The sequence below is a fragment of the Cyanistes caeruleus genome, chromosome 3 (assembly GCF_971803275.1).
Source record: "Cyanistes caeruleus chromosome 3, bCyaCae1.hap1.1, whole genome shotgun sequence".
In the NCBI taxonomy this organism is placed as follows: Eukaryota; Metazoa; Chordata; class Aves; order Passeriformes; family Paridae; genus Cyanistes; species Cyanistes caeruleus.
In genome coordinates this window covers 82,578,548-82,592,587 of record NC_141703.1, presented here as the reverse complement: position 1 = coordinate 82,592,587, position 14,040 = coordinate 82,578,548, and the positions used below count along the sequence as shown (strand labels likewise).

The window sequence follows — 14,040 nt, the reverse complement described above, 5'->3', positions numbered from 1 at the left end:
ATTGCTAAGTGACAAGATTTTTGAACTTTTTGACAAAGTGCAAGGGGAAGGGACTTAGAACTGTTTGTGGTGATGTGTTCCCCCACACTCATTCACAACATAAGCTCAACAGGATGTTGTGAGAAGAAACTTAGTTTTACTAGCTAAAAGAACTGATCAAAGTGTTGCACCAAAACATTTGTGTGTTTACGCACAGACTGAAGATTTCGGTGATGGATTGTTTAAAAGACTAATGAAACAAAGCACTTTATTAAACTCGTGTACAGCAACAATACAGCTTTCCAGTCATTAGTTCTTAGTTACCATTAGTTGCTATTATCTCTTTCCCCAAGAGTTCTTAACAATCATATATATTACGTAGTAATAGTGAACCTGGACTATACAATACCCTGGAGCTGGTGCCCTGTATTTAGCACTGATGACTACACTTGATGGCTTGTTTCAGTTGTAGGAGTCACAGTAAAGTGCTTGAGAGCTCCTTGGCAAGAGAAGCTGGAATCGAAGTGAGAATTTTTGTGATTTTCATTCATTATCATCCTTCTTTTCTAATTGTTAATGTATTGTTCACCTTGCTTCCTCCCTGGAAAAAAAGGGGGTGATCTCAGATGATGGAGTTCATATTATTTGAGGGAATAAGCTTACCACAGTGTTGCTAGGCATCTTTCTTATTTGTTTTGCAGTTATTCTGGTTCCATCAGACATATCTCCCCTTTGTTCTTCAATCTTATTTTAGTTTTATCTGATACATTTCCTGACCATTCTACATTCTTTGTTCTTATCTTGCAGATTTTGCTACTTGCATGTGCTTTCCTGCACCCTATTTGGGCAAGTATACTGCAAGTCTCTGTTCATTTGCAGTTGTGTGCTATTCATGTATACTAAGTTATAAAATACTACTAATACTGTTGCTGTGTTACAAAATGCTTATATACTGCTACCAATTACCATACCTAAGTGTGTTTATGTCTAGGTCTAAGGCAAGGAAATAGCATCTTAGTCTGCTTCTACCTTATGTGTGCAGTCCTTCTCTGCTTTGGTTGTAAGGCACATTTTTTAATTTCTTGAAGCTTTCATTGGACCTGTCTCTTGTTAAACGAATTTAATTCCAGCATTTCTTGCATCCCAAAATAATGTATTATCAGTTTCACTGACAGACTTTTAAAATTCTGTGCAATAGGTTTTCGTGTTCTTGTTCTCCAATTCTGACAAAGGCCGGAGTGAACATTCCTTTGCGCCCAAAAATGGATGACAGAAAAGTGAATTTGTAATTTCCCTTAAGAGCCAGTGCTTTGGAACACTGGATAGCACTCCAGGAGTGCTCTGTTTCTGCTGGATAGAGACCATGTGCAGGTATTCCCTGGAGTAAACTCCTGTTATTCTGCAGGAGATGCCTGCCAGATTCCCAAGTAAAAATACTGCTTCAGTTTAGTACATGGAGAAAATCTTTGATAGTTGCATCTGGAAAAAAGGCTTAACTAGGAAAGCTGTTGGCTGAAGTTGAAGAAATTACTACTTTTCTACTCTGTATTGTTTCCTGTGCTCATGACAGAAAGGGATGAAACTGGCTTAAATCGGTTTACTTAAAAAACATTATTTCCAAGGAAATATAAAGGTAATTTGTAGTCTCTTGGCAGAAAAAAGTGTTTAATTTTCTTTTTCTTTAATTAAAAGTGATGCTCCTATCCTTTGGAAGCCACTCTTTATTCAGGAGTAAAGTTTGAATAGAATCAAACTCTTTAAACCGTAGTAAAGAATTTTTTTCTCTGCAGAGAAAGTGCTTTTCACTTGGGATGGCTGACTAATGGATGACTGCTAAGCAATAGGTACCATTCTGATGCTTGAAGTCCATCACCTGTTGCATTTAAAGACAGATTATTTAGGTTGATCAGAAGTCAGTTTAAGGAGGCTCCATTGTTTGATCTTCTAATTCCAAAGCACTTATGCCAAAATGTGTATTTGCAGCATCACTGTCAAACCAGTGATATTGCATATTCTGTACCAGCAGTCTCCAGTTTTTTAACTTATTTGGGCATAACTTGAGAGTGACAGCTGATTTCTGCAGACTTATTCATGATTCATTCATGTGGTAGGGAGTCATTCCAATTCATCAGTGTGCAGCAACTGGCTATACTAGATTCTTACTTCATGTTATAAGGTTTCCTTGCTATATGTAATTTGATTCTGCTTATTGCATCAAGAGGGGCAAAGGGAAGAGATGTAATGTACATATGAAGAGGAGGAAAAGAATACTTCTTCCCCTTCTTTATTTTGTAGCTCCTTTTCTGCATGATAATGCCAGACTCTTTTTGTCTTGAAATCCACTTGATTTCCCATGCCTACACATTAAATTAATGAGTAACTTAAAAATTTGTTGCCCAGAGAGGCTGGGTCTCCCCATTCCTGAAAGTGTTCTAGGCCTGGCTGGATGTAGCTTGGAATAAATTGGACTAGTGGAAGGTGTCACTGTCCATGACAGGGGGGCTGGATCTAAATGGTATTTAAGGTCTCTTCCAACCCAAACCATGCTGTGATCCCATATTTTTTTCCTCTTACATCTTGGTGTGTTCCTTTTTTCTCTGCAGTATAAATCTTCTGAAAATATTTTTTCTATTTCTCTGTCCCCGTCAGGGAAATTTTTCATTTCATCTCTCTCTAAATGTGTCTGAGTATAAATAAAAAGAAAGGTAAGAAGAAAGAAGAAATTGCTCCACATTTACCTGTGGAGTAATTAGCAGAATAATATCCTCGATTCACTGCAAAATGATTTTGTTCTACAAAAGCATCAAACAATATTGGTAAATTCTGTATGAAATTTCCTGCCCAGGGTCTGATTCTGGCTGACTGATAAACTGAGAGAGATTTAGCTCTGTACAGGCTGTTTGGACTACAGTCAGACTATGGGATCTCAGTGTGCTAGAGCCCCAGAACTAGATTATTGTATTTGAGAACCCCTGGGTTAGAAATGGTTTCTACACCATTATCTTGTTGATGTTAAGATCTGCCACCATGCTTTTCTTCTCTAATGAATTTAAATGGCTAATGTGATTTAAAAATAGCATTTAAAAATAGACCATCTGTTGTGAAAAATTAAGGGTGAGGTCCAAAAACCCTCTGTAATCGCACTTGAAGAACTATAAGCAAAAGGTATTTATCTAACTCCTAGGCAGAAGTCTGTCAAACAAGCAGAAGTAGCAGGCTATTAACCTTCTATTCTGGTCCTGCCCACATAACTTGTTTTTTAATCCTGGGATAATTTATGTTAGTGTAAATGTCATTAATTTTACCTTGCTTAATAATGATTACATTACTTCTCCGGAGCTTAAGAGACTTGGATTAAAAATGGATACCCTAAGGTTACTCTCCTGTTCCCTCTGCTCTGTTAGAACTGGACTTGTCTATAGCCGGGAATGCAGGTCTATCTGGATGAGGAGGGAAGAGACTTTTTTTTTTTACAGTGGTCTGACTGAGAGAAAGTGTACCTGGCTTCTTGTTTCTGCCTGTGAGGTTTAATCCTTGGTAGTTAAGGCCTAGGAAGGGTCAAGAGACAACCAAGCAAACCCTTCAGAGATTATCGTGTATTTTGGTGAACAAAGGGATGTGCATTTGAAGTTTGGGTTAAGTGGTCATGGGGGCTCTGGATTTAGTTGATTCCTGGGTATGTAGCTATAGCTATTGGGCAAGTGAGCTAACACCTTGCGTAACTATGTTCTTAAAGAATGAGCCACTCCTGCAAGGCTAAATACCTATTCAGGGACAGGCCTGATACTCCAAAGCCCAGCCTCACAAACTCTAAACTCCAGATTTAGCTGCCTGTGCATGAGAAACAATTCCTGTCACAGTCTTTTGCCCCTTCTTTTCTATTCCTGTGCTATTCAGCAGCATTTGTAGAGCAAATCCTTTTCAGAAGGGTTAAAAAGTGTTCATTGACACTTCACCTCATCCAGTGCAACTGAAGGCTGCTCCAGAAACAGTTCTCTGCTTCATGCTTCCCATGAGTAGCAGTTTGGTTCAGCTCTTGCCATGGCCTTTTATCTGCCTTGCACCATAGCACACCTCGTTTTTCAGTGTCAAGAGTTCTCTGCTTGCATTTGACCATAAGTGTTCAGGGAAACTGGTACCAGTCAGGGAGAAGACAATTTTGCATGATACAGCCCAGCCCAGCCGTGCAAACAATCTCGTGAGTGAAGTTTTCATGACTGATAGACTTCCTGCTATTCTTGCAATTTAATATCAGTATTAAGGAGGACTAACATTGCTGCTGGCTGGTTTCAACCTAGCCAGAAGGACCCCAATAGCAGACAAAATTTTCATGTTATGGAGCTATCTGTTAAAACATTATGCTTGGGAGGACAGTTATTTTCCTTTCAATATGGAGCTATTGTGAGCTTTTTAAAATGTATCTATTCAAAAAAAGAGATAACAACAAAACAAGTAAACAAAAACCAAATAACCCTGAAATAAAAACTTCATTGCAAAGTTGAAGTAAATTTTTATGACTGAGACAAGACCTGATTGTGACTGGGCTGTGTGCAGACTGCATGCTAACTTTTTTTAACCCTTTTGAATACTAACTTTTTAAACCATTTCGATTTTAACTTGCGTGGGAACTTTGCCGTAGTGCTTTTTTTTGCAACTCGTTCTTTGGCTTACTTTTTTGTTTCTGTGACTGTGGGACTCCTACAGGATATTTTCTTTCCTCTAGCACCTGATTTGTGCTGGCAATTGCGTGAGGCCCTGTTTTCAAGAAGGCGTGTGCTTTAGTTATGGTAGCAAGGACTTGATTAATTGATGCAAACTTTCTTAGGATCCTTGAGATTATGTAATCTATTAGGTAGGTAATTTTAACCTTCAAAACTTGCACTAGTGAGTGTTTAAGGTGAGTGGTTAGTCAGTCATCCTGTGAGAAAGGACAGCCCTTTGGCTTGTTCTGTTTGCTGGCACTTTGTCCACAGTAGTAATCAATCAAGTAGAGCTGTAGTTACAAGAAGAAGTCTGGTAGCTGAAAAGCAGGGAGGTTGCAGTGTCAAATTAGAGTGGTTCAGGTGAGTTATGGATTCTTTTGATTCCCACAGGTACTTACTTATGCAGTTAGTTATCTGAGAATTATGGAGTGCCTTTTGCAATGTACTGTGTGATCCCAAATTTCTGTTGGCCCGCAGGCAAAGGTGCTCTGGGGAAGCTGAGATCAGTGGCCTCTGTCAGGGAAAGCAAAGATGCTGTAAAAATGTTGCTGTCTTGACTAGGCAATTTTATGCTTAATGTGTACCACAAAGGTGTATTGTGCACCCTCCTGGAAAGGCAATGTGCTACTAACAGTGACCTGTGCAGTTGGCTGTTGACAGTGCTTTAGAGAAGATCCAAGTGCTACATGGAAGGGGAAACCCCAGTTTTACAAAATTGTGGAGGAAAATCAGTCTGTCAGTGATGGTAGCTGTCCTCGCTCAACTACCTCATCACCTCAACTCAAATGAAGAGTAAGAGTGGGATTCTTAAAGTCACAGAGATGCAACAGATCCTAACTCATGGATTTCCATGAGATAAAAATCATCTGAGAAGTCATGTCCATTGACTTTGAAATAAAACTTTGAAAAGATTTCTTCAGAAACTGTATGCTCCAGTCTTCCAGTTGGTGTTTAGGACTGGAACTGCTCTACAAACTGTCTTACTGTCAGGTCAATTTAGCATCACTCTAAGTATTTGGATGCAAATCCTTGTCTTCTCTTTTTTATATAGATTTCTTCTCATCAGTGCTGCTAGCCCCTTAATAAGCCCTTTGGTTGGATTGTCTGCACTAGCAAAGAGTCAGAACTACCCAGTGACTGTAAACTGCAGCTCAGTTTGTTTTCACACAAGACACAATATCTTGACAAAGTGCAGGAAGTGTGTCACTTCCCAGTAGCCACTGATAGGAAATACTTGTTAATTAGTCACACTGTTTTGCACACTTCCATTCTCCAATAGTACAATTCCTACAATAAAATAGAATCCTAGCTAAAATGTAGCTAATGTTTGCTGGAAAGCACGGAAGGAGGCTAGAGGTCAGATAGCTCCCCTAACATCTCCAGTATCTAATCTTGTCAAGGCCTCTACTTTAGCCTTTTTGATAACTCTTTTTTAGTTAAGGAATTCCTAGTAATAATAGATGTTTTTATTTTGCTTGTGTCAGTGCAGTGTTCATTAGCCTAATCCAGGTAGTGCTAAATCCAAAACTTGCATACATAATTTCATATATATATATATGTATTTATTTTTTTTTTTTTTAAGAATGGGGCAATGGAGGAAAAGGAAAGGGCTTTGGCATCTCCTGGTTATAGATGAATGTCCTTTATGAGACAGTATAAGCAGGAGAAATAGCAGGTGTGTTTTCCATTCTGTAATAAGAGTTTGTGGGAATGGAATGGAGGTCTGTTGTCCTGTTCTCAATGTTACTTTCCATGCTGAATCTGTATGTTTAAGATGGCAAGTCTCCAGAAGAAGAGGGTAAGCACTTCTTTCCTGTAAAATGAAAGGAAGGTCATGGCTTCTTAACAAAACCTTCTTAAGAAATTAATCAGTTGCATTTTGAGTTTCAGGGTTGCTTGTTGCTGGGATCTTTTTTGGAAGGGAGAGGTGGGACAATGTTTTGGCTGTTTCTTGTGTAGCTTCCTTGCTAGAATTTGGAACTGTCTTGTATTTATGTTGGGAAAACATTCAGAAATAGCTAGCCATTAAATACAGAAATGTATCAGATATGTAGGATCATGACATGCTTCCCACCACATAATAGGTTTGTTTCTGATCTCTCTAAAGGTTTAGTATTTTGCTTAAGTCTGTTTTCAAATAAGATATAGAAACAGTCCTTCAGACTGGACCCTGTCTGAGTTTAATGCCAATGTTGACATGAAGAATGAGAAAGTGACAATGGGAGCTTGAGTCCTGTGAGCATCACACTTCTGCTGTCTTAATGGAGATGAGAATAATTGTTATACAACTGACAGTGCTCTGCCTTCAGAGATCTACAGGACTGAGTCACCTTCATTATTATATTTCAAGTTCATTATGCTGAGAAGATATTCTTTGTTTTGTAATTCTTGATGAAAAGAATTAGCTAGAAGAATGAAGTTCTTTCAAATGAACTGTTACTAATTCAAGGAATGTGCCTTACTAGGATTAAACCACAGCCAAGTACAAATGGTACAATGTGCAAGGAAATATAACTAGATTTGAAAATATGCTCATGTTAGTATCAATAAATTGATGGAATTTCTGTAATTTTGAAGATTCTTCAAATTATATTTTTTTAGTAGATTTATACTTACTGCAGTGTGAAATAAATGGCATGACATCTACAGTTAGTCTGACAGTGGTCAAAGGGAGAAGGAATGTTTAGGTGTGTTTTCCTGAGGCTTCTCTTTAATTTATGAGCCTCTTTCTCCAGAGACCACATCCTCTTAATACCTCTGGTCTAATGATTTTGTACCATAACCGCGATAGAGATTGACATTCTTAGGCAGTGCTGCCAATATCCAAGCCCTGTGAAAGAAGTGGCAAGCTGCCATGTGTGATTAGAGGGATTAGACCATGACCAAAGCAAATTATTTTTTTCTGTTCCAATATTAAGTTGTTAACTTTTATCCTCTTTGATATTAACTCTTCTTCAGAGTAAATTGCCTTTTTTAGTCTTCAAAGTGATGAAGGTCTTAATGTCTTACCAAATAAGAATAAAATTAAACCACAGGCAGAGTCATGCAGACCAACAAATGTTCAGATGTTCTGGGAGAAAATGAGAATTTTCTGAAGTGCTTCTCTTACTCCAGCTGAACTTCTTCCTCTTTCAGCTGGTTGAACATCACTATATGAGGCTGCTAGTGAAAGTATCTTGAGACTGCAACTATTTTACAGATTAAAATCATCAAGGATTATTTTGATGCTGTTCAGCAGAGCTTGTGTGTAACTTTTAATGTCTTCCCATTTTTGGCTGTTTGGAACAGTTATCTGGTCCTATTCTTTCTCTTAAGCATGTTGTAAGGAATACTGCACAAATAGATTTATTATTGCAATAAAATGAAGCATTGCTATATTTAATAAGGCAACACTGAAATGGCTCTTAAAAATAGTTATCCCTCACTTCTGCAAAAGTCCTTGTTCTACCAGCACTCTTCACAACAAGCTAGATAAGAACTTCCCTACCTCCCACTGGCTAAACATACATGTTAGCAAACACTCTTCTCTAAATTAATCTCTGGGACTGTTGGAAATATGATATGCTGTGTATACTCTGCTATTATAATTTTGAAAATATTCTGATAGCACCTCTTGTAGGAGCAGCTGGATTGGCTGCAGATATGCATATCTTACTGGGTGATCTTTTCCTTTCTGCTCCTTCAGGAATAAAAATGACAACAAGCCTTCTAGTGCTTGTTTTAAATTCTTGTCCTGATCATTGCAGGCAACAGCTTTTAAAACTCCTGTGAATTGTGACTTAAGTCCCTCTTCAAAGTTAATAGCTTTCCTTTCTCCACTGCTCAAACTAAAGTCCATAATCCTCTGATCTTCTGAGCAAATATGTTCATGACCATTTGTGCTTGCGCCAATACTGGTGTTAAGCTTAATTAGCTGTTCTGCCTTCTTGGGATTTGCCTCGTGTATTTACAAAAAAATTATCTCTAAGCCCAGGTTGGTGCTGAGTTACCTGTGATGGTACTGCTTAAATATCACTGGAGAATTAAATTTATTCAGGAGACTGATTTGTTTGTTGTTGCAAAGCTGTAGCTTGTGGGGCTCGCAGTCAGAGGTGCCGTAACTGTCCAATGTAACTTCCCAGGGCCGTAGGGGCCAGTTCTCCAAGGCTTTTATTGTTCTTAGTATTCTTATTGTCTTCTCTGCTTCAAAATAAAGGTTTATTATTTCCTGAGCATGGGTGTAGGCCAAACTTGGTTACTTTTGAGAATGAGTTCCTCTGCGGATGCAAATTGTTGTAGTGCACAATTGCATTTATCTGTCTTCCTCAGCTTCCTGTTGCCTTATGTGTGGACTTCCAACTCATCCTAGTTACTAGTGCTGGTTGGTTCTAGAGTGGAGGAATATAGTTAGAAAAGTGTGTAGCTTTCAAGTGGATAAATCCAAACCCTCTTATTTTTATGAGCCAGTAGGTTACTTGTAAATGAATGCTTTCTGGGATGAAGATGTGTGCAGATAGCAGTTGCTGATCAGCCAGGCCTGTAGGGTAGTTGTTCAGCTGAAGGAGTTGGCATAAAGAGTGGTGTGAACCAGCCAGAACTGTAGGGTTGGCTGTCACCTTCTTCCTCTTGTTAGAAGGCATTGGCTGCACAACACATTCTCTGGATCAAAGCTTTAGCAGCTTAGGGTCTACTTTACAAGGAGCACTTGAAAAGTAGTTTTTCAATATAAGTTTAGGACGTTATAAGTTTTCTGCATGCAGACAGAGGTCTTGTTTGGATCTTGAATGGAACAGATGACTCTAGGGTTTTGCTGTTTGTTTTCTGATTCTATTGATAAACTCAGTGCCAGCCATGGCAAAGTACTCCAGCATTCTCCTTGCCTCCCTTGTTGCATCCCATAGGTATACACTGAGCACAAACTTGGAAACCTAAACTATTATTGTAATACCTCTTAATCTAATAGCCCATAATGTTTGGAATAGAGTATTCAAATTAACATTCCCCTTATGTGTTTGGGGAAAAGCAGTGTAAGTGTAAGAGGGTAAGCAGAGACCTCTGTAGGGTTAATGAGTTTATAGACAAAGTTGTTTTTCTTTTGTGGTTCCTGTTTTAGAAAAATGGAAATTCTGACTTAAAGCAGTTGAGGTATACAGATGCCTGAGAGGTTCTGAGAAATTTTACAAGATAAAATTTTTGGATGAGTGCCTGGCCTAAACCGCTTGGAAACCAAGAGCAGCTTAAGAGTGTGTGTGGGCAAACTATATTTTGAGTTGCCTTTCTGTATCTTATTTTTGCCAAAACAGAAGCTTTCATGCATGAGTTGGATGAAACATAATTTCAGATTTCTGTTTATTACTGGGAGTCTTTCATTAAAAGGAAGATTTTTTTTTTTAATTTTTTTTTTTTTTTTGGTGTGGTTTTACCTAAATTTAATGTCTAAAGGAAAAAATTGTGCAAATATGCCATGACTCACAAATGTTAGTATATGGCACATGAAAACCCTGCTTTGGAAGTCAGTCAATGTGATATCAATTTTCATGATTTAATCAGTTTGATAAGGATCTTTCAGTCTTATTTGAAAGGTCTGAAAACTGTTCTGACAAAAAAACCCTTGCCATTGAGCTTGCAGTGGCACCGAACAAACTATTCAAACCTCTCAGTTCTCCCTGGCATGTATAGGGGTTCTTAAGAAGAAGAAAATGTCAAAATAAATAAAAATAATTGAGGCTGGGGTGATGCTAGAGTGTGAATTGAACAGGGGGAAGACACTAATTTTATTTTTTTTCACTTTTTATTTTTAAATTGTTTTATAACAGGTTCTCTAAGCTAGCAGTTTTTGCCATCTGTATTTGGAATCAGCGCTAATAATCTTTTGTGGAAAGCCAACCTTGCTTGTAACTTGTATCAGACTATCTCTTGAGATTGGCCATGCACCACACACATAGAAAGAGGTTTTCTTGTTTATGAAGAGCTGTGGAATCATGGGTGAAGAGCCTGCCAGGGTGGATGGGATCTTGGTATCTCGCCTCTGATTGAAAACAAAGTGGGGATGCAACTCTAGGTTGAAGAAACTGCTCTACAGAATGATGGTATCTGGGAAGTTTAGTAGCAGTGCTGCTTGCTGTGAGCTCTCACAGCCTGTTTGGATGTGCCCTTGCAAACTGTTGTTCAGATGGGGAGGACTGAAGCTCTATTTCCACAGATTTCATGTATTTGAGTGCTGAGAGACATCAGTGAAATCTGCAGGTGGTTTTATAAATGCTGTCTAACTCTTTCCTTTAGATTTTAAAATTCAGATAATAAGGCAATGTAACACACCTTCCCTCATTCTTCTTTAAACAAAAAAGACCAAAGACATGGTAAGATATTATTCTGTGCAACAGCTTTTTTCCAGACTTGACTGATCTTGGGCAAGAAACAAAGCCAAATCTTTGATTATTCCAGTTCACAACTGTCCAGGGTTTGTAGCTTCTGTGCCTGTTGGCTGGGTACTTGCCATTTCAACTAGTGTCCAGGGCTTTGGATTAGCAGTGTGGATGCTGCTTGCTGTGTCAGATGGTATAGAAAGTTTTCACATGACAGTTGAAACCAATATCCATACCTGTTCCAAAGCTAAAGGAGTACCGTTGTAGATACTCAAAAAAATTAGGATTGTTATCTTTGTTGGTAGTTCTATAATAAGCACTTTTCACTTTTGCCTAATTATAAACCCATTATTTTCTAAATGCAAATGAAGTTACAGATGGCAGGTTGTTTGAGATGCTGTTGTATCAACCTCATGCAACAAAATTACAATGAAAATCACAGGGAAAATATGTTAGCCAAACAAAAACGTGTAGAAGGTAGTTGGATATTGGAGTTGTTGGGGGCAATAATCAGTAAGGTGGCTACAGCTCCCTACCAAATCTAAAAGACATGCTATGATTTTGAGAATGAAGTTTCCCTTTGAGTCCTGCCAGTGCCGATATCTTGTTTTAATGGCCTGGTTGCACTCTTATGGCCAGGGGAGCAAATGCAGTGACTCCTTGTGTGATTGTAGTGTTCAGTAGATGGATATGAGGCCAGCATCCTGTCAGCCACATCACAGTGCCAGTCTGTGAGGGCTAAAGGAAGATGCCACAACCCTGAAGGGCTGTGATGGAGCTGCCTAGTACAGAGACATGTCCAGGGAAAGTATATGCTTCTGTTTCTCACCAGCCTTAGCACTAGGCATGCCTCTGAGCATTACATTTGAGCTATTTATTTCTTTTTACTCAGGCTTTGACATCCACATCTCTGTAATCCTGAGGCACTAAGATACCCTACCACAGACACAACTAACTCCTCCTCATGCCACTCTCTATTCCCTTAAGGTTTTTTTTGAAGAAGAGGTTTTTGTCTTTGACAGCTGGAATTATCTCTAAGTGGATAGTCCTCTGAAATCATGGCCTATGAAACAGAGACAAAACAGTGTTTCAAATTGCTACTTGGAAATGCAGTTTGGCTTGTATAAAGCAGTGAGGTTCATGTTACCACATGACTTGTAATTACACATACTCAATATGATTATGTATAAATTATTTCACATTTATTCGGTATGGTCTGTAGGACAGTGATTTGGCTTTTTTTTTTCTTCTTCTTCCTTTAAATCATTGTGATAAGTGCTCTTGTTTTGGTGGGGTGGTAATCTCCCCTTTCCTTCAAATTGTTCTGCTAACTGTAAGGCTGATTTAAAATATACTTGTATAATACAAATGTACCAATTGTATGACACTCATTTCTATGTTTTAGGGTGTGAGTTGTTGTATTGGGGAGGAATATATTTTCATGGCCACCTTGTTCAAGAGGCCTGTAAAACAAGTTTGACTTGAAGTGACCATTTGAACTTCATAAAGTCATTTAATCACACTGAAAAACTTGTTTCTTTTAATTAAAAATGCATACATATTGTACTTCCCTGATCCCTGATATTGCAACTTGTTCTTCCTTGTCTCTTTTTTTAGGGAATGTTTTTTTTGTTCTCAAATGCTGGATATGCTGGGTCAATGAACTGTTAATCCAGGAAGCAGAGCTGAGAGGACAAACTGAGAAGACATTATAATGATGGCAAGCAGGAATGCAACACTTTCCCAGAAGTCCCTCATCTAGGGAAACATGCAAGAAAGCAGCCGTTGTGACTCTTTAAACCACTGACTGTAACCTGGTCCAGGTTTGTCAGTGCCTGCTGAAAAAGACTTCTAGAACTTTAAAGCAGGCTACAAGACTGTCCTCAGCAGGATCCAAGATTTTCCCAGACACTTTACCAGCCCTACACACAGAACAAGATGATTGACCTAAGCTTCCTAACAGAGGAGGAACAAGAGGCAATAATGAAGGTGCTGCAACGGGATGCAGAGCTTAAAAGAACCGAAGAAGAGAGAGTCAGGTAAGTGATCTAGCAACCTCCTTGTCCTGGGAAGACTTACACAGTTCCTGAACTGTGTAGCTCAGAAGTAGATTAAAACAGTTGTTGCGGAGGCCCCCATGTTCCTCAGTATATGTGGTTTGGAGATTTTTTACTCTGGGCTAGATTTACCACAGTCTCTGGATTAAATACCTCTACCACACAAATGATTCATTACTGGCCAAAATTATTTTAGACCCCTGCAATTCCCTAAGGGACCAAGAGCACCCTGTACACATCTGCCTGGATACACATCTGCCTTGGTTTCCTCAGAAGAGGATTCAGTTTTCAAGTGTCAAAACCACTGCAGGCTAGACTAATGCATAGTAAATGAGGGACTTGGCTCAAAAAGAGTGCAAGCAGCCCCAACAAACCAAAATACGGTTGCAGTCAGCAAATATGTCTGAATGCTGATGTTGTGCCTAAAATATGTGAAACTGCAATACATTGGAGCTGCAGTCCAGAAGAAGTACCAACACCATGCCCCACTGCCAAGAAAAGTCCTTGCAATCCACAGATAAAGCAGAAAATTGCTCCTTAATTTCTTTGTGGTGTCACAGATGGAGCAATGTGTTGTTATTCTGGAGTGCTTTATGTGCTGGGAGGTTTTACTGGAGCTACTGTTAGGGCAACTGCTATGACTAGAAAGGCATGCATGGAAAATAGTATTTCTATTTTCTATTTCTATTTTGAGAAAGCTGTCTATCTACACAGGTATAAATAGCAGTCAAATAGTTGCTTCAGCTGACATTGATAGTGCCTGCTCAAGAATGAGGATTTTGGTAGGCATTAGGGTTTTTTCCCAGTGTGAAGGAAATTATGAATTACAAGGTACACAAAATAATATGTGGACAGATAATGAAAAATGGAGCCTGAGGTGCTGAAAACTCCAAGTGCTATAACAGAGACAAATTTTTACAGGCCTCAGTGAAGGCAGGATTTTCTCTCACTGATTTG

At 38.8% G+C, this 14,040-nt stretch overlaps 1 protein-coding gene across 21 annotated transcripts in view; it reads left to right on the top strand.

Moving 5' to 3' along the window:
* SYTL2 (synaptotagmin like 2) overlaps nucleotides 1-14,040 on the top strand; it is a 52,851-nt gene that overhangs the window by 886 nt on the left and 37,925 nt on the right. For 17 of the 21 annotated variants that reach the window (XR_015284876.1, XR_015284875.1, XM_086882287.1 and 14 more), the window contains exon 2: nucleotides 12,644-13,065. Coding sequence is in view for 19 of the 21 variants with exons in the window: in XM_086882287.1 (XP_086738413.1) it covers nucleotides 12,965-13,065 (101 nt within the window). In the remaining 2 variants the exon portion in view is untranslated. Of the gene's footprint in view, nucleotides 1-786; nucleotides 826-12,643; nucleotides 13,066-14,040 lie in introns of all 21 variants that reach the window. The other 4 variants (XM_086882288.1, XM_086882286.1, XM_086882291.1 and 1 more) reach the window with 1 other exon arrangement.